This window comes from Rhipicephalus microplus, chromosome X (assembly GCF_043290135.1).
Source record: "Rhipicephalus microplus isolate Deutch F79 chromosome X, USDA_Rmic, whole genome shotgun sequence".
NCBI lineage: Eukaryota > Metazoa > Arthropoda > Arachnida > Ixodida > Ixodidae > Rhipicephalus > Rhipicephalus microplus.
The window spans coordinates 20,798,110-20,822,580 of NC_134710.1; the positions used below are offsets into that span (position 1 = coordinate 20,798,110).

The 24,471-nt window shown below is 41.4% G+C and overlaps 3 protein-coding genes across 9 annotated transcripts in view; 1 reads left to right on the forward strand and 2 right to left on the reverse strand.

Moving 5' to 3' along the window:
- The window catches only part of RhoBTB (Rho-related BTB domain containing), a 344,465-nt gene extending 341,756 nt beyond the window's left edge, over nt 1–2,709 (reverse strand). Inside the window, exon 1 of the mRNA XM_075881928.1 lies at nt 2,619–2,709. The gene's annotated coding sequence lies outside the window, so the exon portion shown is untranslated. The remainder of the gene's footprint in view (nt 1–2,618) is intronic.
- Nucleotides 2,710–2,878: 169 nt separating this feature from the next.
- Nucleotides 2,879–24,471, forward strand: part of Abp1 (Actin binding protein 1) — a 55,229-nt gene continuing 33,636 nt past the window's right edge. The window contains exons 1-9 of one of the 2 annotated variants that reach the window (XM_037426651.2): nt 2,884–3,055; nt 3,370–3,425; nt 3,518–3,630; nt 3,917–3,991; nt 8,115–8,252; nt 8,564–8,641; nt 12,705–12,791; nt 15,244–15,366; nt 20,695–20,775. In XM_037426651.2, the coding sequence (XP_037282548.2) occupies nt 2,973–3,055; nt 3,370–3,425; nt 3,518–3,630; nt 3,917–3,991; nt 8,115–8,252; nt 8,564–8,641; nt 12,705–12,791; nt 15,244–15,366; nt 20,695–20,775 (834 nt within the window). In that variant the 5' untranslated portion in view covers nt 2,884–2,972. Of the gene's footprint in view, nt 3,056–3,369; nt 3,426–3,517; nt 3,631–3,916; nt 3,992–8,114; nt 8,253–8,563; nt 8,642–12,704; nt 12,792–15,243; nt 15,367–20,694; nt 20,776–24,471 lie in introns of both variants that reach the window. The other variant, XM_037426652.2, reaches the window with a different exon arrangement.
- The window catches only part of LOC142777471 (uncharacterized), a 107,520-nt gene continuing 94,974 nt past the window's right edge, over nt 11,926–24,471 (reverse strand). For all 6 annotated transcript variants that reach the window (XR_012888118.1, XR_012888116.1, XR_012888111.1 and 3 more), the window contains one exon: nt 11,926–12,381. The gene's annotated coding sequence lies outside the window, so the exon portion shown is untranslated. The remainder of the gene's footprint in view (nt 12,382–24,471) is intronic.

The following is a 24,471-nucleotide window of genomic DNA, read 5'->3' on the forward strand; positions in this document are numbered from 1 at the left end:
CACACGCACGCACACACACACAGACACACACACACACGCGCGCGCGCACGCACACACACACATACAGAGACACACACGCACGCACACACACGCACGTACACACACACACGCACGCGCGCGCGGATAACAGATGAGACGTATACGCGACGGGCGCAAACTTATTTCCGTTTTGTCCGCGTTTATTTTATTTTTTTTTAGCGCAGCCCTAAATCAAGTCAAAAGTGTGCACCAACTGGCCCAAGTGAAAGCGTGGCTACAGGAGAAAAAAGAAAAAAAAGGAAGCGCACTGCCCCGATTCTCCTGTTGCAAGCGACGTATAACCACGAGATAGAACGCTGGCTCAATAAATGGCCAACAACAACGAAAAAAAAACAAAAAAAAAACCAGATCACTTTTCTTAAGACGGTGTTTCGGCCGCGACTACCTTTGAAGACAAAGTTCTGGAGCGCATCGCCATAAAAGGGGCCGTATAATAAATAGCATCAAGCGATACGTCCCAGTGATATGGGTCAAGTCTAGCCACTAGGCGCGAAAGTAAGTATAGCCGAACGCGAGGGCAACTCGAAACAGCAGCTGTTATCTAAACGACAGGCCACTGACCTCGAAAGCTGCATGGTGGCTTCACGGCGCCACTCGGGTGCCTTACAGAGCAAAACCATACGCGGGAGAAGAAACACAAGTGCGATTGCGAAACATCACGGAGTAGGCTGCCGCGGAACAGCTGTTAAGCCAGAAATAGCCCCTGTTTTAGTGCACACACCACAACGCACCTCACACGGAAACCCTGACGATAAAAAAAAAAAGAACCTAACGGTCGTCCAATCAGACAAAGGGAGTGTTCGCAAAGTTTTCTTGGGAGCAAACCTTTTAGGTCTACATATCGAGTATACCCGCGCGCTGCCCACACCACCAACGAGAACACGAGCAAGGCTCCCCCTAACTCGCACCGTTCGAAACTGAGCACAATCAACCACAGCTAGACACTTCAAGTACGCCGCAGTCGATTAAAGGGCTGCTCCCCGCACTCGACGCAACTACGCCGTTTTCTAGACAGGTCCCGAATGAGCTCGCTGAAGTTGGCGATTCCGAAATACGGTCCGTCTCTTTCGTCGCAGTCAGCGTCGGCTCTTATGTGCCCCTTTCAACGAACGTGTAGTATAAATATATATAGCCGTTAGCGAGTTTGGACGTTCACGTAGAACGCGGCAACAGCAGCACGCTGCTTAGCTATCAGCGTCGCGAAGAAGTGCATGGAACTTGCCCGCAATTCACGACACGCACGCCGCCAAAGCGTGCCGCCCGATTAACACTTCGATTGACAGACAGGAACGCTCGCGATCTTTTCCTAAAACCATCATGCGCAACACACGCAGAAACGGATTCAGCTGCATATACGCAGTTACGTTGGATAACCCTGGTACGCAGTTACGTTCGTTCCTTTTTTATTTATTTTATTATTACTATTTTTTTTTCTTTTTACGTCTCAGCTCAGCGCCGCTTCCAATTCCGCACACGCGCGCTTCGCGGCAAAACACGGCGTCAGCTGTGGCATCTGCACGAAGCATAAAGCAAACACACTCCGGCCCACAGGCGAATTCACATGCGCGCGATGCGTGTGAACCTAAGGCTAGTTGCACTGTACTTACAGCGCATAAAATAGTTTATGCGCTGTAAATACAGTGCAATTAGCCTCAGGCGCCACGGCGCGAACAACTTGACTGGTTCAATAATAAAAAAAAAAACTTCACTTCAGCAGAATAAGGCAGTCATATTTACAGGAAAAACAAGCAGATATCTGACTACAAAAAAAAAAAAGGCGAAATAGTGAGCGAGAGTTGGCCGTGATGAATATCAGCGACTCGCTGACGCCTGCTTATCATTGTTATTGTAGCAACACAATGCTGATGAGGTAGGAGTCACGCACAACCAGGCCATCTGCGTTGCACGCTTAAAACAGCTGATCGCGACGCGCGTCCGCAGCGCGAAAGCTCCCTCTTTTCCGGTCGGTGACGATGGGACCAGGGGGCTCACTTATATCAATTTCTCGTACTGTCGGCTGGGTAAATTATATCTTACAGTACGACGAGCTAGAAACGGAGGAGGGGGACGTAGAATCGCTGCGTGAGAGGCAAGGTGCGCGTCTATAGTCGCGCTTATACCCTGCCTAGAACAAAACACGTTATCCATGCAGCGCATGACCAACGTCACGAGGGATTAAATGCGCTATCTTCATTTAAAACCACACAAGAGGGTTTTGGAAATACGAGCGCACGAGTGTAACTAAAGATAAGCGATCCGCGCGTGTGCGGAAACAGTGCAGAAACTCGTCGCTTCCAAAACGTGCCACACAGACACCCAGAAACTACTAAGAGCACAAGTGAACCATTCACTCGTTCTCACAGCACTCTATACGGCCCCTTCTTCTAGAAGCACAGTTCTCATCAGCTGAGAGGCAACAAAGGGATGAGCACGCTACCTGCTGCCATTCATTGCGCAGGCTTCTCCAAGCTTGTACTAATTACGCCACAAAAAGACTCCTTCGGACGCAAAACAATCGTGCACGCGAAACACGGCCGTCAGTTTTTCACAAACGAAAAAAAACTGAGACTGTCACTCACCAACGAGCTAATCCGCCCTGTCACGTAGATCTTGGTTGTCAAAACTAATGTTATGTAAGGAAGCACCATTGACGTCACGCCGTTAGCGCCATCTCCGATGCGTTTCGTCATGAAAATGCGTTGTGATTGTTGCTGCGTTTGGCGCCAAATTTCTGGCTACATTAGTAGCTGCAGTTAGAGGCAGATTATAACTCTGTACAGTTGAATGACAATAAAGACCAAATACAAAGTATTCTTGACACTCCTTGACGGCGCCGCCAGCGGCGTCGCGGTGTTTGGGCGAACTACTTCGGCGCCTGCAAAAGCCGAGAACGTAAGCGGAGGAGTGAAAACGCCGGTAAAGTGTTTGCAAACATGGCTGTCAACCTATTGAAGCACAAGGATGAGCTCCTTAGCGCATGGAAAGAAGTAGTTGACGACAAAGACGGGACCAACTGGTAATTTCTCGGCTTAAGTTACTCTTGTCAAAAACAGGAAAGCCGGAACGCCGCTCCTGGAGTGGCTTGTCGTGGCAGGAAATGCCATCTGTTTCTTTCAAAGTTATTCGTTGTGAGCCGAAGAGTTCCTGCATTAATTAGAACATTGTATCAGGGCTGATATCCATTTACCTTGCCGTTACGAACACCGCTGCCCTTGTTACAGGCACATTTGTTTTCGTGCACTAAATTCTCTCGCTGCTCATCTTGACTTGTCGGTGTTCGCGGCTGTTTCGTTTATAGACTAATCAAGCTGACTTGGCTCCATTTTTCAGGGCCTTGTTTGGTTATGATAAGCAGACGTACGACCTTTGCTTGGTCGGAAAAGGAGGTGAGGCGATATGCAACAACAACAACAAGTCGTTTTGTCCGTATTGTATTTTTCAAGACATGAACATGTACGTTATGCATTACTTGCTGCAGCTGGAGGCCTGGAGGAGCTGACTGAAGAATTAAACTGCGGAAAGATAATGTATGCATTCTGCCGGGTGCAAGATCCCAACACCAATATCTCAAAATTCATCCTCATAAACTGGGTACGTGTCCGAACGGATAATTTGCGGGGTTTATGAGGTCAGTGTATTTTCTGCTATGGTCGTGTTCGTTCTGTTGTGGTCATATTCCTTCTATGGTCATGCTCGTTCACACACTGCGCAAGCCAAGCATAGTGTATGATATGCTGGTGTGTAATGATATCGAAAGAAATGGCGCATTTTTGTAACTGTCAACAACCGCGTTGAATGGCGGAGCATGCCAAACTGAAATGCCTTTTTCACGCTCGTAACGTTAATTGCTGAACCGCGCGTTCTTAATTTTTTGCAGCAAGGTGAAGGAGCACCGCTAGTAAAAAAAGGATGCTGTGCAAATCATTTTATGGATATTAGCAACTTTTTTCGGGTATGTATGGATTCGTGTACTTCGTTTCGTTTTTGTGACCCCATGTGCACAAGGAGCCTTGTATCAGTGACGTTCATTCGTTGAGCATGAGGTTGAGATTTGTCGTGCTAATCTTAGTGGGTGCCTTTTCACTGTGATGAAATGCAGAAAAGGCTTCGGTACTTACAGAGTGATTGGGCCACTACCTTGCCATTGATTATTTACTTTTTCAAATGCCTCGCGCACTTACATAACTCTGCCCTGCTCTTTAAAACTCCTTTCTCACAGCAGTGCTGGTGGTTAGTCGAAGTCGAAATTTGTCACAGAGTGCTTAACACATATATCCTAAACTTTAGGATATTAACAAAATGATTTTCTTTTCTTGAAATAATAGCTTCTAGGGTGTCAGAAAAAAGAATAAAGGTTTTATTCACAAGAATTTTTTTTCTAACATTGGTTTTGGCACCGTCCAACATATAAAACACTAGGCACCTGAGATGTCGTGTTTTGTCAATTTGGAACGTATGGCACATGCCACACTACTTCTTAGTTCAATGGTATCATTTGAAACATTTGCACGCACTGTGATGCCGCATGTTTTACGTCTGGTGGTCTTCCCATGGCTATGAGCACACCTTGTTTGCTTTTTTTTGGGTGATCACCAAGTCGTCAGTGTGGACAAATCAGCCTTGTGCTTCCAGCAAAGACTGGCGGGTTTTTCCACACGATTGCTTGTAGCCATATCTCTTTATGTACGACATTGCTACTGCCCTTCGAAACATTCTCAAATCCGTTTTGTCCCTCTGCTTTCCGTACAACTGGAATGCGTTCACAAATGCATCAAGAAGATATGTTGGCAGGGATGACTACCATTTCATACCTCTCATGGTAGTGTGGTACTTCGAAATACTTTAATCCAGTTGGTGAACCTCGCCCATGTTTGCATTGTATTTCGAAATCACAAAAGGCTGCTCTGTTGTGACCTTGGATCACTTTTATCTAGAGTAACTTTGTACCATTTGCTGCGGTCCAAGCTCATGACCATTTGAGATGCCGGTAACTTAGCTATTGTTCTTCCAACGGCATACAAGAATTTCTTGTTCGGTGTCGACTCTGTCATCGTAAAACCCTCGAGACTTTTTTTCATTTGTTTCTGCATGTCTTCTTCATTGCCGCTTTATTGAACCTGTCCCTGCACCAGCATAATTGCTGGGCGGAAGAATGGCAAGAAGTGAACGCACATCGTCGCCAGCTTCTATATGATCCAAGATGTCAATGAGTGCCCGTGGGTATTTTCTTGAGCGAAATGAACTGCTGGGGCAAGCTCCAGAGTGCAAATAAAATAAAAACATGAGCGTTATACACATGAAAACATGAACATTATACACCCATATGCATGTCAGGGTATTACGACAAGCCTCACGGGCACGACGTGGCACGCTTTCTAAATTGACACAGCACCACACGCCATGTGCCTAGCGTCCTATATGTAGGACACCAATGTTTTACAGACCGCAATCAATAAACTTTACCGCATATTACAATTGTACAAATTTCACTGCACACCCAATAATCGACAAAGACACCAAAAAAATATTGGCAGTATTGCGAACAGTTTGAATCTATAATACTTTCATTTTCTCACACGGCATGGTGCTCTGCTTCATGCACGTGAAACACCAATTTTGTGACTGCACTAACGAGGCAACTGGTGGCTTGGCGATTGCCTTGACTTGCGCGTGAGAAGGGCAGGGCATCGTCAACACGCGTCAGGTATTGCTAACTTTTTTCACATGGAAACATTCGATTTAGAACGAAAAGTTTCAGTGTCATACATGTAGGACACTAGGCATATATGGGTTAAAAGGAAAGATGCTACCATAAAAATGCAACTCTTTTTCCCCCCAAAATTACGTATTTTTGTTTTACGTGCTTTCACAAGTTTAGTTTTTCACTTCCATGACAGGAATAATGAAGGTTGTAACTTGGCTGGAAGTAGGTTATAATCACCTACAAAGAGCACAAGGGGGCTATGGAAACTAAAAAGAGCTCATTGTCTGGAGTCCCTATGAAATTGTTCCCTGGCTGTTTGCCATTGCATTTCGCACAAGTTCACCAATGCCACTTGCTCAAAATAACCATGCTTCCCAAGCTCTGATGATTGAAAGGCATGTCGTTGCCACATAGATGAGCTCCGATTTCTATGTTTAAATTGTTTTTCTCAAGATGCCTTTAGTACTTCTCATGGCCAGATAGGGATGAAATTTTACCCATGATTTGTTAAAATGTGAAGAGTGCAATTATCTTATTTAAAGGATGATATTGCTTATATAATTATGAACTTAAAATAAGCAGTTTGTATGGCGTTCTCACATAATGCAAATTTTATTGTTAATTTAAATGTCTTATACATAATTTCTTGATAATTATTCATATATTTAATATGAAGCAATACGAGTCATTAATGACTCATAATCATAAAAGTGCAGGGGAAAAAAAAAGTGTGTCCAAAAAGAGCTATATTTTATGCATTGCCATAGTACAAAACGAATACTATGCGACTTGCTATGCCCCGCCGCGGTGGCCTAGTGGCTAAGGTACTTGGCTACTGACCCGCAGGTCGCGGGTTCCTATCCCGGCTGCGGCGGCTGCATTTCCGATGAAGGCAGAAATGTTGTAGGCCCGTGTGCTCAGATTTGGGTGCACGTTAAAGAACCCCAGGTGGTCGAAATTTCCGGAGCCCTCCACTACGGCGTCTCTCATAATCATATGGTGGTTTTGGGACGTTAAACCCCACATATTATCATGCGACTTGCTATAAAATTGACTGGATATTTGAAACCAGGATAAAACATGTGTAAACAAAAAACGTTTCATCGCTCTTGGCTACAAATTAAGGAAACATCTTTTTCAAGTAGCATAAATAGACATATACTGTGTGGATACAAGGGAAACCTATTATGATACTGGTGCATACGATGCTAAAATGGAGAATAGGCCTCACAAAAAAAGAAGGATCACTGCATTTCAAGCTGCTTGAAGATAATTATGTGGCGAAGCTTTCGGAGGTGATTATTGTGATTAAAGTTGAGATAGTACTGAGAATGATTGTGGTTGTGATACTTATATATTTTTTTTATTCAAAGAGATAGTGCTGAGACCGATTGTGATATAGCGGTGATTCTCCTGTATAGCTGATATGAGGTTCTGAGTTCCGGGTTACGTTTTGACTTCATAATCACAGCTTCATTAGCTGTCGTCTCTGGTGTAGAATATTCTTGTCAGTATTTTCTTGCATCGGCTTCAAGTTGTCTCAACTGCGCGTCAGCTTGGCATTTTTCTTGCTTAGCTTTTACTTCCTTAGCCCTAGTCTGTGGTGTAGAACTTTGTTGTCGCCGCTTTGCATCCGCTTCCTTCTCTTTTGTCTTTGCGGTAGCTTTCTGTCGACGGTGACGCTGATACTCAGCACGTCGCGCTTTCCTGCGTTTGTCTTCGTCCATATGAGAGAAGAGAATGTGTGGTATGGAACGTGGTTATGTATATATATATATAGCGTTGACAGCAGCGCCATCACATCTACAATTAACTACAGTGCCCTCTGTTGCTTATAAGTTGAAGGTTACTTGCAGAACGGTTACCACCAACGCCCTCTGTTGCTTATAAATTGAAGGTTACATGGTGTTACGGACAGACGGGAGACGGCGGACATCCTGAGGTCTTAAGGAGCATTGCCCCTAAAAGACGCAGCACTGTGTCTTATGTCTGATTCTCATCATGTGTGCTCTTTTAATTACAAAGTACAAGGTGTAGCAAAGTTTGTTTTTGGTTACCTTTTTAATTACAAGCCTTCAGGAAATTTCGCTTGCGCAAGTCTCTTATTGCAGGCTTGCATTGCAACCCGAAAGCAAAAATGAGTGTCTGATTGTAAAGAATTGAAGTGCAAATATGAAGCAGGATGTTAAAATAGGATTTAGAAAGATGGGTGCTGAAAGGCCGTGAAATCAATTTAAAGTAAGTCCGAAAGTTTTGCTTAGCTGTTTACTTGTTAGGTATATGAAACTGCTTTATAAAATGCAGTGACCATGCTAAATCACATATGTTTGTATACGTTGTTGTACTCATCAATTAAATGACATTCTGACAGGGTGCACACATCACGGTCACAGCAAGGAATGAGGATGATGTTGATCCGTCACTCATACTGGACAAGCTATCGAAATGCACCGTCTCTTCTTTCAGCCTTAGAGAGCGAAGTGACCCAACAGAGAGTTCAAAACCAATTGTAAGTACGCACTAACAGTCACTTTTATTACATTATCCACCATGGTAGCTCACAGGTAACAGCGTTCTGATGCTGAGCGTGAGGTTATGTGTTGGTTTATTGATTATAATGGCCTCAGGACTGCATTCTGACAAGTGCAGCACTGTCCAGTTTAATTCAGGCGCGCATTAGAAAACTCGTGTATGTCGAAGCTAATCTCGAGCTCTCCACCATGGCCTGATAGTTCATGTGTTTCTCTGTGATGCATAATTTTGTCAGTCAATAAGTTACCATTTGTAATGAATTGCTCTATTTTGTTCTTTCTTAACTAGGGAAGCGTCTACAAGCGCATACAACCAGCTAGGGAGATCTCCACTACAGAGAGAGAAAAATTTTGGATGAAGGAGCAGGTCTGGCATAATTCTCTTTCTGACATAGACCAACTGTATCAACTGCTTTGCTCTTTTTGGATTCTTTGTTTGAAGAGTAACTACAGTAGGTAGTTTTACTTGAGAAATTCAGAAACCTTTTTAACAGGTTGTACATTATGTCCTTGAAACATTATTAGTAGAATGTTCATGTACCACACCCTATTGGGTGTTTCTACAAAGTCTTCTATCAATATCTAGAAACAATGATATTGAATGAAGTGGGTAGTTTTGCTGATGACATCTCGTTACTTGTAGTAGCCATGTAGTAACATGTGACACTCAATTAATCCCTTATTAGCAAATATTTAAACTCAATTATAACCTAATAACTTGTCTAGTTCACTCATCCTAGTAGCAAAATGGAAGTGAGCGCTTTGTTTGTGAAAATCAAATCAGATTTTAGATTTGAAGAAATGCGATTACCCCTAGAGTTGTGGCAGATGTGAACGTCCCATTCTTGCAGCACTCAAAACCAAGGTCAGTGGTGCAGAAATGCGCACATAACCTCATCCTTCAAGGTAGCACTGCTTACACCACTGAAATGTAAGCAGCTGTTCTGCTGCTAAAAACTGAGCTGTGGGGTGCTGGTGCTGATTACCCTCCATTCTTCAAAATATTTCAAAAAGGGGCAAAAACAATACGATTTTTGGGGCTTTTCCATAAATGCTTGCAGGTGCATATTGCTATAGCTACTGTGTGTGTATGTGCATGTTATGTATCTGTAAACTTTTTTGTAAAACTGATGAACATTGCAAGCTTTAACCTTTTAAGGGGGAACGTGGCAATGATAATTGTAAATTTGGTCAAAATGTTCAGTTTTTCAAATATTTTTTGTAATTCTGAGACCATGGTTTATATTATAGTGTGATTTAAGACCAAAATAAGTAATAAAAGTTGAGAAACAAGCATATTACTGGTGGGCTGTCCTCAAAAGCTATGTGAAAATCTGTGATAACAGAATGCGAATTTGCAGCTTTCTATTGGCACAGTGCTGCCATATTGGCATCATCATAAAGGGGACAGATTGGAGCTCAAAATAGCCACAAAGATGCATTACTCCAGTGAAAAATAAAGCCAGCTTCCTTCCGAATTCCATTTAATCAGCATCTAGCTCCAATTTCCTTGAGCTCCATTTTCTCAGCTTTCATTTTTTGAGCAGTTTCTGTCAGTCATCCCTGTTCCATTTCACAACAAATTAAGCTATAGCCATTCCGTTTCCTGCACTTAGATTCTCAGACTCTGGTGAGTGCCGTAAGACTGTCCATATTTGTGTGCACATGAAACAGACTTTTGTGATTGGCTTTTTGTAAAAGTTGTTGATGAAAGGATATGTCCGGGACATTTAAAAAAAAAAACTTTTGTGTGCTTACCTGAATATTAAAAATAAACCAATAGCATTACGACGCAAAATAGACCCTTGTGAATATACTTATGCAAAAATTTTGATGAACTTGTGTCTAATTAGCTAATTTTTTTGGGATGACAGTGAGAGTATATCAAATATTGTAACTTAAAAGTTACATTAGATAGCTCAAGACCGGTTTAATTTGTGATATCAGCACAACAAATGACACCTGCATGCCGAATTTCATCCCTTTAGCTTCATAAATTACAAAGATAATTTTCATTGCCACGTCCCTACTTAATGCCTGAATTATGAAACTGCCAAAGGAAATACATTTTTTGTTTGGTTTTCCAGCTTTACATTGCAGCCTTTAAATGATTCCAAAGTTAAATTATCTGAAATGCACCTTTAATGCATACTTTTGTGTATGCCGCAAATTCTCCACATGCCACAGAAGCGAAGACCTTGCAACAAAAAACGTACTTCAAAACTACGCAACATGTCATGTGCCAGATCTTGAGTGCCTACACACCAAATAAACAAAATTATTGAAAATAGACTTATGTCAGCCAGGCAAGAAAGTACGAAGTGAGCGCTCTTTCATGTGTTTTGCGCTCTCAGTCATCAGCTACAAAACAATTAGTTCAAGCATAAAATTCATTGATTGAGACAGTACTAGATTTTTCCTGCTGACAGCTACGTTCCTCGTGAGTACTTGGAAGCTGGCATTAAAGGCAACACGCATTCTGTGAATTGCTTACTCAAAGTTATTCGGTATGTCGCGAATTCGTGACATCAGGCAGTAAAGGTTTGAGGGAGGAGTGCCACTGTTAGCAGTTGTCTTAAATGCATGCTTGTGCTGGCATGTAATATGCAAGTGTGGCTTATCTGATATATACAGGTGTGATGCATATGTACACTGAAACATGTAAACCAAATGTTAGGTGTGTTCACCGATGGTAAGCACTCTGACTCTACATTTTGTTTTTTGAGTGCTTCACATGCCTGGCCAGCTTAACCTTTTGCATTTTGAAACCTTTACCCACCTAACATTCCTTTGATGTGAAACTGAAGGAAAAAAACTCTAGGAAAAGAAATTGCTTAATTGGGGATGACGCAAAATGCAGTGACAAAACACACACATGAATCAACCACAAAACAACTTGTCGACCAGCAGCCGACAACAGACCACGTAGGGTTTAAACAAAACTGGTGTGTTTTCACTCAAGATGGGCAAATTTTTAACAGTGTTGTTTTATGCGAAACTTTAGCCTTCAACTGCTTCATGGTTCACGCACAATTTCTCGTTTGAGTCTGCTGCTCTTGGTGGATATGCAAATGTTAGTCATTGTGTTATAATAACTGTCTGTTATTTACTTGAAGTTGACTTTACCGTCAGCACACATTTAAGTTAGGAAATTAAAGTCTATGCATGTATTGCTTTATGGGCATTTTACGTCTAGCAGGAGTTTTCTAATAATCTGCCATGATCACACACAGTTGTGTGGTGCAGTGTATTAGAAAAATATTGGTCAAAATCTTAGCAACTAAAGCTGAGTTGCTGGATTTTTTTTCTAAATGGATTTGCTTAAGCAGAAACTGGATGGGATGTCACAGTGACCTATGTTGGCATAAATGTTCTAGATTTGCCAAATAATGAAACCCACAATGCCTGCTGCATCATTTTTGTTTGCCAAGTTTTCTATCCAAAAATGACTTAAGCAGCATATATAACACAAAATACTATTAATAGTGTTATTAAAACATTGAATTCATTTCACTCATGAAGAGTTAACCAATTACTGGTTAATTATTGAGCTAAATTTTTGTAACTTGCTTTTTTTAATTTATGGCTAAAAGGGAATGTTTTCTAATAATGTGGTATGGTTTTGTGAAAAATTACCAAAAGGTATTGACATACTGGTCAGAAGAATCTGCTGTATTTGCTCTGTATGGCCACACATGAAGCTTTATGCAAGAGCAGAACAAGACTGTGACATGACGACTGTATGAGGTTTGACCTTATGCAGTGGGTGTGAACGCAGCTCGTTTAGCACTCTGACTGACACCAGCAGGTTGAAGCACATTACTTCACATGCTGTGGACTGGAAGATTTGTTTTCTTATTTTTCTGTGAGCAGCAGTTACGAGCTAGGGGGGAATAAGTCAGCTGCATTAGTTTATTTATTTTGCCACTGGGGTTCAAATTTGGTCTAAAATGGTACACACTCAGTTTGCTATTTCATGCAAACCAGGATTTAAAATTCGCATTGGTAAATGAGGCCAGAGTAAGCCAGGTGGTGGAATTCGTTTGCCTTGGTGATGTGACAAGCTTGCACGGGTTGAGGATCCTTTTGGACTGTACTGAGGAATAACTGTAAATAAAATGTAGGTTTGATATATTACTTGACAGAATAACAAATAAAATGTGTTAAGATTGAAAGCATACTGCATATACTTAAGCCATTATTTGCATAGCACATGAGTTAGGACAGGGAAACAGTTCTCAAGATTGCATAGGATGCTCTAAAATAAATATAGGAGTTGAGCGTCTGTGATCGTTTGCAGTCAGAGTCATGTAAGGGAGTCTCTGCCTCCTGTTAACAGAACTTTGCAACTCTGAGCATCTAAAATAATGTGTACATAAGGAGGGCTTTGGTTTCGTGTGAAGTTTGGTTTTGACCTTTGACTTTTCTAGGAAGAAGAGAAAAAACGCATTGAGGAGGAAAAGCTTAAGGCCGAGGCAGCCCGAAATCGTCTGGCTGAGGAAGTGAAGGAGCGGGAGGCAAGTGGTAGCATATACACACAAAAGAAAAAGCAATGCATCAACATTGCATAGATTTGAGGCGTGTCTTTTGAATTGTTGAAGTCGACTGCATTGCTTGGCAGTATGGTCATTTACTTAATGGCATTTTGCAGTGTTTACTGTTTGTTATAATCTTCATGGGTGTGTATACAATTAATGGGACTGGGTTAGCTTTTTATGTTATTTTTCCAGACTTATTGTCTCTGAAATTGACTAAATTATTTTGACTAATACTTCTTTGCAGAGTACGTACACACAGTGTGTTAGGGTGTTAATGGTTGAACAGAGCTGTCATGTACTACTGAAACATCCATCATATTGTGTTTCCTTGCCTGTATTTCATGTGTGTGTGTCTGTGTGCATTTGTGGTGAGGTTTTGAGAATGCAGAAAAAATGCATTAGAGATAGACTTTGTCCTAGGTCTGCTTGTGCTGTAGGCAAAGTACTATCTGAATTTTGGCATTAGCTATACTTTAGGTTTCATGTTCTTCTCTGAGGAGCTAAAAGGAAAAGGAAAATGATTATTTTAATACCACGATAAAAGATGAATGGTGAGAAAGGCTGTATTTCATGTGTTGCTGCTGGCACTTTTTGAAACTATAACATGAAGCTTGACTGTGCAGCATTAAGGGCTACATAGTTTCAGCTGCCGCTGTGGGAGGCCACCCATGCCTCGTGCACCCTCACCACATGCACACACATGATCAAGGTAAATATACACTGCTAATTTAAAAGTGCTCAAGATCATGACACGCTTGTTCCATGACGTCCTTCTCCTGTGACGTCCTTCCATGCTTAGCTTCCAGTGCGCGCATCAGGATGAGAGAAGAGAGAAAGCAATTACAGCGTGTGACAAACCTCTGCAACTCCGCTCGTGCTTGATTGATTCTAAGAACTTTTGTAGTGGTGTATTTGTGTGGCAATGAACTGCTTTACAGGAGTACCATTGAGACAAAAATTTTGGACTTTGTAACTTTTTCAGTAGGTAGCTTACGACCTACTCATCACGGCTGGAAACCTCGTTGATGCGAGTGCACGATGGCTATTTATTTAGAGACATTTTTAGGATTCCCAGTCTCAGTTTCGCTTTCAAAGAGCGCTGAGCGCGGCAGAAGCATTTCCGGGGGCAAGATAAGCCCAGCTGGCCACATGACCGTGCAAAACTGTGACCTGGGCGCCACGCGGGAGGGTATGCGCAAGTGGGCTCGCCTAAATATCAGTTTGGCATGGAGCCAGCATGAAGTGGTGATGCTCAGCTGCATCGAAGTGCTCAATGTGTGTTTTGGCTGTGAAACCTTCTGAGGGCCCTGGAAAACCAGTATGCGTATAAACAAAAGCATGCAAATACTGATGTGCAGATGCTTTCTCCTTGAATGGCCAGAACTTTATCTGAGAGCTTTATTTTATAGACAAGCCAACAGGAACACACACACAATGTGCCGTGGCGCTCTGCCAATGTCTAGAAAAGAATCTAAGTAAAATTGAGATTGTCACATCTCACAAGTTGCTTCAAAAACTTTAGAATGTCATGAAATAACTTAGAATTATGTAATATGCAAAAAAAGGAGACACTGATCAAAAGATTGCAGGTGCTGTGAGTTCGAAAACCTTCATTGTTAGTTTGGGTTTTGTGTAGGAGAGGTAGGAATAATGGTCCAAATCTTTTAACAGCTCAGGATAACATATAATTTCTTTGCCAAGTATTCTTGAATAGACTAGTAACTCGACAATGCTAAATTCACAAAAACATTTTTTTAATGCATTTTTGAAGGTGTTGACCTACCGAAAAAAGAAATGTTGCGTCTTGTTTGTTTCTCTGCTTAATAATCAAGGCAGAAGGATAGTATGTGCTTAAGCAATTGACAATAAAGAAATGGCAGAATTTAAGAACAGGTTATTTTCATATAATACTCATTTGTTTAAATTCTTCATACCCTCTTCAGTGCCAGCAATAGCATGGCACACTGCTAGCCAACATTGCCAGAAAAAAAAAATTTTAAGAATTTACAGCCTAGCGCAAACCCATAGATGCAAGTCATAGAATGTAATAAATTAGGTTTGCATAGTAAATAGATTTATAACATGAATGGTTGGCAGCAACACACCTATGTTGTGTAAGCAAGAGTGCTCCATACGTAGCTTGTATTGCGAAGGAATGAAATTAAGTAATTTTTTTTCATTAAACTGTAGGGCTTCTGTGAATTGTTGATTTCTACTGATAGTGATTGTATTTTTCGAAGATTGAACGTAGTTGAGATATGTGAGTGTAAGTATGGTCTGAAGTTTGATGTTGATTCTGTGCAGTTGTTTTTTGGATGGATTGAATTGAGTGAAATCACTCAGTGTGATACCAGTGTCATTCATAAATATGGCATCGTTCCTGCTTGTGCAATAGTTGACATGCAGTATCTGATCACTCGTGTTCACACAGATGAAAGATGCTCGAGCAAGAGAAGAGTGGTTTAAAGAACGATCACTCTCAATCGACAAAATGCGAGAGGCAGAGAAGAATGCTCAGAACTCAACACACAACAAGGTGAATAAAAAGCTTTGGGTGAGTTGACTTGCATTTCTACTTGTCCTTTGATTATTGGAGAGAAGCATTGGCTTTCATATTCAGTGCGCTAAATGTGTATAACCTAGCTAAAAACCTGTATAACCTTTCACATTGCCTATGTTTTTTATGATCGAAAATTCGTAAGTAGGGGCTGTGTCGCCGACGTTTCGACAAGTGGACTTGTCTCTCTCAAAGCTAGAACAGAACTGATTTATGTAGCGCTAGCGTGTTTACGCTTCATACCTTCTCCTCCATCCTAACAAAGTAGAAGAAGAAGGGCAACATTGGATACACGCACTGTGTTAACAAAGACGCACACAACAAACGCACAAGTATACGCTGGACAAGTACGAATAAATGTCACAATGCTTACTTCTTCGTGTGTGTGAGCAGCATACTCTTTTAGTAAATGTGACCGTGGCAGCAAGCGAAGTGACCTTCATGCTCTCTTTAAACACAAGTCTGATAAGCGCGGGTGCAGGAGAGACCACGCTTCGTGTTGGCGGCACTCTCCAAAATGCGAGAGGCAATGACGAGCTAACCTAATGCACGCTCGTCGCGTCATCTCGCTACTAATGACGAAAACGCGTTGAACTTGTGGAGCTCTAAGGACCGCTAAATGGTATATATGGCTTACATAGATGGCTTGCCATTAGCACTCATGACTGCATGCGCGCGGTGGCGTAGTGAATAGTGCCGCGCACTGCTGTTCAAGAGGTCGCTGGTTTGATGCCCCACGACAGAGCTTTTTTCAATTTGTTGTGCATATTTTACGTCATATCTGTGACGAAAATATGTCAGCGGGGCCGTGGTGGACCTCGGCGCTAAACACTGTCGCATTAAAGAAAATTACAGCATATTCATGGAGTGAATGATGATGTGTGGGGCAATGCTTCAGAGGGTTTTATAGGTAAACTGTGAGTCCTGTGTCTGTCCGTCCGTCTGTCTGTCTGTCCATCCCCATCTGCTGAGTGAGTCACAGAACTAGGCAGCCACGTACCTACCAAGAGAGACATGCGCATGTACAGACCCATGGCTTAAGGATTTTCGCCTCTAAAAAAACCTGTCTGTCACACATAGTCGTAGTGTTTCAGGGAGCCCTTGGTGATTGAACATGCACCAAAGCCAGACGCGGTTGTGGTTCAGGGAGGTCTGGGTCTGAAGCAGCTTGGTTGGCCATCACAGCAGGAAAAGGCACACCTGTTTTGAGGTTCAGGCACACTAGTGTCCTGAGCATCATATGAGGTCACAGGAATAGACAAGGCTGCAGCCACCGCTTGAGATTCATCATGGGCAGCTGGTAGGTCAGGATATCTCTTTGACAGTGGCACTGGCGTGCCAGCTATTGAGCATTCCAAGTCTCCTTCTGTACTCAAATGTAGGGAATCGAAGGAACTTTGGCAAGCTTCGACATATAGCAGGCTTAGCCACCATCATTCAAGCTTGCCAAAGTTTCTTTGGTGGGACAATGCTAATCCATTGGACTTTGCCCGTGAGGTTTGAGTCCCACCCTTGTCGCCAATGTGGTATCGTGGCCTGGTGCTGCGAAGAAGAGAGCTGACCACTTACCATAATTCAATAAAGCCAACTGATCATTTATTACACAACATCCATATATACAAGAGAACAACAGCACTACCAATGTTTCTAGACTATGCACTGAAACTGAAACTAGCGACACAACACCAATGACATCGCACCGTGCTGGAGGCTGCCGAAGCCCTCACTGTCCTCGAGGAGTTCTGTGTCAGTTCATGCGACAATGAGCATGCACATTGCACACCACCCATTGGGGCTGAAGAAGATCATTTCAGCACAAATTCGGATGATGAGGCAGACAAAAACAAAATAAAGGTTTCTTTTATTAAATAAAGGTTTGTCTGTGCCGAGTACACTTTCCTTTTGTTTTGATGGTACGTTCGATAATACGAAATTTGGTCAACTGGTCATTTTTGGCAGTCCTGTGAAATCTGGGTTAACAAATTTTTACTGTACAGTCAAGTCTGCTTATAACGAAACTTCATATAACAAATTCCTCGGTGTAATGAAGTTTTTTTTATTCCCCGCCATTACCTCATAGATGGACTTGTATTTGCGACCTCTTCTTTTTTATGTAACAATGCAACAGCAGAAGACAACCTTGATAAAGCGAATTTTCGCCATGAACAATCTAGGAAGTATGCCCCTGATTTAGCCATTTTTGATGTGAGCATCTTCCACGGTTGCCCTGCTGCTGACAAATCGCGAAGCGGCAGTGACGCGCTCGTGGCCCCGGCGACGAGCGAGCGCTTGTTTTTGTGCGAGGGGGGCAGGCGGGCCTGCCTTTCTTGCAACTGCAGGCGCATGCAAAGATGTGCCCACCCTCCCCCTCCCCTCCCCAAATAAAAAGAAGAAAGATTATTTTTGGGTTGGCAGTGCCACGCTTTTAGTTAGTGTCACATATGTGGGGCCGGGCTGCATATGTAGGGCGCTTTGCCGAATAGTTTTCCACGATATGTGTGTCTTTCGCTCTTCGTTCGCATATGGTGTGGCTCCCAACGATGTTCAGCTTTGCTTTTATTTTTTTGTCACTACCTAGGAAATCTCAGATTAGGCGCTGATGGAAACTCTGAAATCGCGATTACAACAGCGGATTTTCAAAGGACGACTCATCACGCTCTTTAGTCTTGCGCCTTGCTGCGAGATCGAGGGATCCTAGCATTCGTGATTAGCTCGGGCAACAACGTGACAGCACGTTGAATGTAGTGCAATGAATGCAATAGCAACAAATGGTAATGTTATACGAAGTATACAGCTCGCAGCCGCTTCTTTTAGATCCGACATTGCGGAACTCCTACTAAACATTCGTGTAGACAAATACGGCTGCTCTATGGAGAAGTGCTCTTTTCACACAGTCCCTTCGTGTTGAAAGCGCACTGATGGCTTGCACAGATAGCACGCGTGCCAGTGATTGCCACTGCGCCCTTAAAATCAAAGTTGATCTTTTCTACACGAGTGACCCCCTCCCCCCTCTGCATTTTTGCATGCTCGTTCAATACGGGTGGTTTCCTTTCTGTTTGAGCGTTCGACGGCAGTTCTAACACACGAGGAAATGTTATCGCATGTACCCTCCGGGCGACAGAGATGGGCCAGCTCATTTTACCTCTGCTTCAGCAGCGTTCGCGCTTTTACCCGTTCGTCATAGTTATGATGCTCGGTGGCATGTGATCAATCTGGACTTCTTACGGAACATGTTGGCGATGGCAGAAACTCGCCGAGAGTGTCCATATGATGCAGTTTTTTTTACTGCTAATTAACTGTTTGGGTTAGCTTTGCCTTCAGTTCTGGTTTTATTAAAATTGTGCATTTATTTTTCGAATTTTCGTACCAAACTTGCATATAATGAAATCCTCTTCATAACGAATTTTTCCTGGAATTCATCAATTTCGTTATATCCAGGTTTAACTGTACTTGATGGATTCTAAAAATGTTTGCAACAGTTGATCCATGAGGCAATAAGCTCATTTAGTGAAGCCATTAGATAATTACTTGGAAACGTGTTGTGGGACCCTTCTAATGTGGCTTACACTGACCTGAATTCAGTGTCACTGAGATGTTGCTGAACTGTGTGTTCACTGGAATAGCGGTAATTCATGAAATGAAACGTAACATGTTTTCAGGGTATCGCTTGCATTCTACCAAAAGTCAAATCGTGCTGCTATTTTCCAAGTTAATTCCAATTCCTATGAACCAAAAAGGCTGGCATTTGCACAGGCCTTGTTTCAGTTTTTAAAGATGTTGTGGCTGTTAGGTCACGAAAAATATGCCCCTTTTTTTAAATAATATGTGGTGTATACTATTCGAATTTGATTTGAAACAAATTATTCAACCAAAGTCACTCTTCTCTTTGAACGTGAAATTCACTATTCGCACAAGCCTAGAAAAAAAAAAACACACACTAAAAAAAGGGGCCTGTCTGGACAGGTGTTGGTCCTATCCCTAGGCAGGTTCAAAGCTTTCTCCTGACTTTACCTTTATTAGTGCAATTTGTTGCCTCATGCTACAGTAGGATGGGATGGCTGTTTTTGCATTTGAAAACCTGGTGCCGAACTTTCTTGTGTGACATTCTAGTGTGCAGCATGCCTCATAAACTTCGTGATGGGCTGGTTTACGATCAACAGTCGTGAGTACTTAAGGGGAGACATGGAAATGAAAGCTATCTTTGTTATTTATGAAAATGAAGTGATGAAATTTGTCATGCAGATGTCATTTGTTATGCTGGTATCATAATTGAAATCGGTTTTGAGCTACAACACTTGATACACTTTCATTGTCATCCCAAAATAATGAAATAATTAGACGTATGTTCATCAAAATTTTGGATAAGGATATTCACAAGGACCCATTCTGTGCCGTAGTGCTATTGGTTCTTTTTTATATATCTAGGTAAGCACACAAAAACTTTTTTTAATGGCCTGGGCATATTGTCTTACTAACAACATCTACAAAAAGCCAGTTATAAAAATCTGTGTGATGTGCACAAAAATATGGGCAGCTTTATTTACGGCACTCACCAATGTTTCAGAATCTAAGCGTAGAAAACTAATGGCTTTATCTTCATTTCTTGTAAAATAGCATCGGGATGACTGACAGCAACTGCTTAAAAAGTGAAAGCTTAGAAAATGGAGCTGAAAGCAATTGCAGCTAGAAGCTAAAAAAACAGAACTCTGAAAGAAGCTGGCTTTATTTTTCATAGAAGAAATGCAGCTTTGTGGCTATCTTGAGCTCTCTGTTCCCATTATGAAGATGCCAATATGGTGGTACTGTGCCAAGGGAAAGCTGCCGATTCGCATTTTCTAAATCCCGATTTTCACATGACTTTTGACGACAGCCCACATGTAAAATGCCTTTTGTCTCAACTTCTACTACTTATTTTAGTCTAATGTTTTGCCATGATGTAAAATGCGGTCTTAGGATTGCAGAAAAAAAAAAATAGATTGAAAAATTGATTTGACCGAATTTAGCATTTCCATTGCCACGTCCCCCCTTAAAAATATGGTACTCATAACAAGATACTCTTATAATGTGGTTCACAAATTCTCAGAGGTTCAGTTGTCCTACCCAAGCAGTATCAGTGCCACTTGTATGCTTGTTCAGAAGCAATTTCTTATGTTCATTCATTAAATGCTTTTGTAGTTAGTGGAGGGGTGTTCTTTATGATGATTTTATTATTAAAAATTATTATCTCCATTTGCTGGTGCACAAGCCATCAGTTCAGCTTCCTCTTGTTGTATAAATAGTTTACAATGTCTATAGCACTTCAACACTTTGCATTTTCCTGAACAGGAGCAGCAGCTACAGGAGGACATTCAAGATGAAGAAGAACGGAAACGCCGGTCACAGAGCATAAGAAATCAGCGGAGTGAGGTATTTTTTTATAGTTTTGTCACTTTAATCAGCTGCTTTCCCTTCAAGGTGATGACAGCTAGTTGAATGTAATACAGGGTTTTGTGCACAACCAAAAAAAAAAAAGAACAAGAGTGTAGCTGATAAATTTGTTTTAATTCATGTGACAATAAAGCCACAGTCATTAAAGAAATGAGACGTCTAGAGTGGCTTTCATGCATTTTAGGTAGTGGTGTGATAGCAATGAAATTCTCTGATCTATATGTGTATGAATATTTTAGAAAAGTGAGCAGCTTAGAATATGTAATATTGTCAGATTTCTTAATTAAGCGACATAATATTCAAAACTTGCACTAAAAGTATTAATGTTAATCTTGAGGCACAAAACTGATAAAAATTATGCCCGTATAACTGAGAACCTAGTAGATTATGATCAGTTGGCCTTAATTTATCTAACAGAATGTAGCCATGATTTTACTGAAATATGTTACCAGATTACTGGAGGGGTCAAAAGTTTCCAGGGCGCTATTCCATGTATTTCTATGACAGTGTAACCTGGGAACTTTCGACCCCCCCCCCCCCCCCCTGTACATAGTGAATTTTAGCTTGAAGCGAATTCGTAGCGAATAGTGATTTTGGTCGAATGATTTTGAATCGAATTCGAATAGTATATATGACATATAAAGAAAAATGGGCATATTTATTATGAGCTAACTAATCTGCACAATATTTTTAAAAAATTCAAATAGGGCCTCTATGCAAATGCCTTTTTTTTTTTTTTTCAGTCAAAAGGAAGTCTAAAAAATTTTGAGTAGTAGCAGGATTTGACTTTCAGCAGGATGCGAGTCATAACATTTAAAATATGTAACATTTTAAGATGTCTTATATTTAGAGCATATAAGCAGTCATAACTACCCTTTAAGCTTAATAAAATGAATTGATTTCAGAGTAATGTTTTCTTTTAAAGGGGATGTGCAACACTTTTTAAGTAGCCATGGGATGGATTTACTAAAAAAGCTTATTTGTTGCCTCATGATTTCACTGCTGCAAATATTTTCAGAATCTGCCTAGTATGCGTGGAGTTGCGAAGATTTCTTGCACACTGCAAGTGCATTCTCTCTTCTCGTCCTGACAATAGCGCTGGAAGCTAAGCAGGGAGGGATGGCACGTGGAAAGAAACCACGTCACACATGCTTTCTGCATTTGCGAAGTTATATCCTGAAAGTAGAGAGCAATTTTTAGCTGACTTCGAGAATTTATTGTGAATCACATGCCGCGTGCTGTGCCATAATATTTGGTTGCCTGTCCTTGCTAGCCTCGACTACCGATCGGCAGTGTTTTCTCACAATGCTCAAGAAGTGTTGCAGGTCCCCTTTAAATTTAAAAGGGAGCTTTGCAGCAGAGCAGATTACACCTGGATCTCATGGTTTAGCACCCCTACACTGCAGTGAAACCACCTTTACAAGCAGTACATTCGGGCTAATATACAAATATTCGTTCCTTGCGAATACTTCGAAATTTTCAATAATTTAAATTCGAATCAAAGTGAATCCGAATACCCTACTATTTGTTCGAATATTCGAAGCATTCGAATATTCGCACAAGCCTACTGAGTTATGTTATTTACACGATTTGGTACAATCATAATGGTGTCGCAACACTTCGCATGCGAAGAAGTAAAGAGTTGTGAGGAGGTGAGCTATCTCTTGCATAAACCATAAAATAAAAGCAGCCACAGAACTGTTCCCATGAAAGCAATGAACCACCACCGCTCCTAGCCTCACGTCATATGTTAGAGCACTGTCTGCTTTGTCCATTGTTCCGTGCGTGGGCAAAAGTAATACAGTAGACTCTCAGTTAACAGAACTAGGGAGCTATTCTCACTGCATCTACCTTGTGGGCATGTCCACTTCGGTCGAGTGCATTCAGTAACTCAAAAATGCGGTGAGCCGTTACGTCATGGTGCCCCGACATCGGCGCACCGAACCTGCCAGCATATTTCCAGCGTAGAAGAAAGTGGATAAACTGTACAGTAGCGGGACATTTAAACACAGTTCTGAACTTGTGTGTGAACAAGTTCAGGTGTTTGAGAACGATGCAAGGAATGCATGCCAGCCTTCCAGGTACATTAGGATGGTGGCTGCGTGATTCCCAATTCAAGGGCTAACGTTATTGCAGTTCTTGCACGGCCTCCAATATAAGGGTCTCAAAGTAAATCTGGGGACAGCATTTGATGTGTTTAAACGCATTTCATTCTTCTCATTTGTGTTGAGAGTTGGGAAAGCTTTGAGACTCAAAATGACATTGCCGAAGAAGGACCAGAAACGGGGGGCACAGCTTCCCGAGCTTCAGCCAGCCAGTGGAGGTTGAAGTAGGCAGTCCACCAGGTGGACACATAGAAAATCGGGCCTTGCTGCTTTAATGGAACAAATGCTTCTGATATGATTGATATGAAGTCTGCAATGCTGTTGATTTCTGCAAAAACAGAACTCCTATTTAATGTAACATATTATCCTAGATCTTTCGGGTTCTGTTTAATGAGTTTTAACGAGTGCCTGCTGGAATTAGATAATCACTAGTATAGTTAGATGTTTTAACATGATGGCGTTGCAGTGCACACTCTATGAAAGACCACTCTAAAAATAAGAGAGCTCTTCTACTCATCTATTTCAGAAAAACTTTGTTAAATCAGGTTCAGGGCCAAGTTAGATTCATTTCTTCAGGTTCATGACAACATTAAATAAACTAAGTGGTTTTTTGTTTGGTAATGGTAGTTTTTTCATTTGATCGGGACCTTCGTAACATCGGGTTTCATCAGACAGTTTTAGTTGTATATAATGCACATGCATTCACGTGTGAAAACTAGAGGTGTGCGGATATTCAAAATTTTGAATATTTTTCTAATAGTGTTTGCTATTTTATTCGATTTGAACAGTAGTTTTACTATTTCAACTTCTCGAAAACAAATAGTAAACATCAGATTTGGCAGTAACCCCTTCAAATTTTTAATATGCTTCACCCTATCACACTCGTGTTGCGGCAAAGCTGCCTTCTAGGCTCTGCTTTGGTTTTAAATGTATGGACTCAAAAAAACGCTGGTTCTAACAAAAAAAATAATAGATGTGGCAGAAGTTTGAGCTTGATTGACGCGATTTTGGATCTCAAATTTGGGCAGGAAGTCTGAAAAATTGTATGTCGGATTTTTAGTGTCCAAAATTTCAGATGTTCTAATATATATTGATGTCTATGGGGCAGATTTAGAACTGCAGACTCGAAGGGAGCATACCCTTGTGTACCACATCAGTTTGGATTCCAAAGAAGTTGAAAGGAGAGAAGATGCTGATGAAATAGCATCTTTGCCATTCATGTGTTAAAAGTGTTGTCGGCAAAACTTTGGTTGTACCAAATTGTGTACATAAATAGTAGGCTTGTGCGAATACTCAAATGCTTCCAATATTCGAATGAATAGTAGGGTATTTGGATTCATTTCTATTCGAATTTAAATTATTGAAAATTTTGAAGTATTCGCAAGGAATGAACAAATGCATATTATTCCGAATGTGCCACCTGTAAAGGTGGTTTCACTGCAGTGTATTGAAGCTAAGCTGTGAAAACATTTAAAATGTATGTTAGTTTGCATGTATTTCTCAGTAAAAATGGTTTCCCTGCAACAAAGGACTGCTAAGCTGTAAGAGCATCTATCCAAGAAAACTCTAC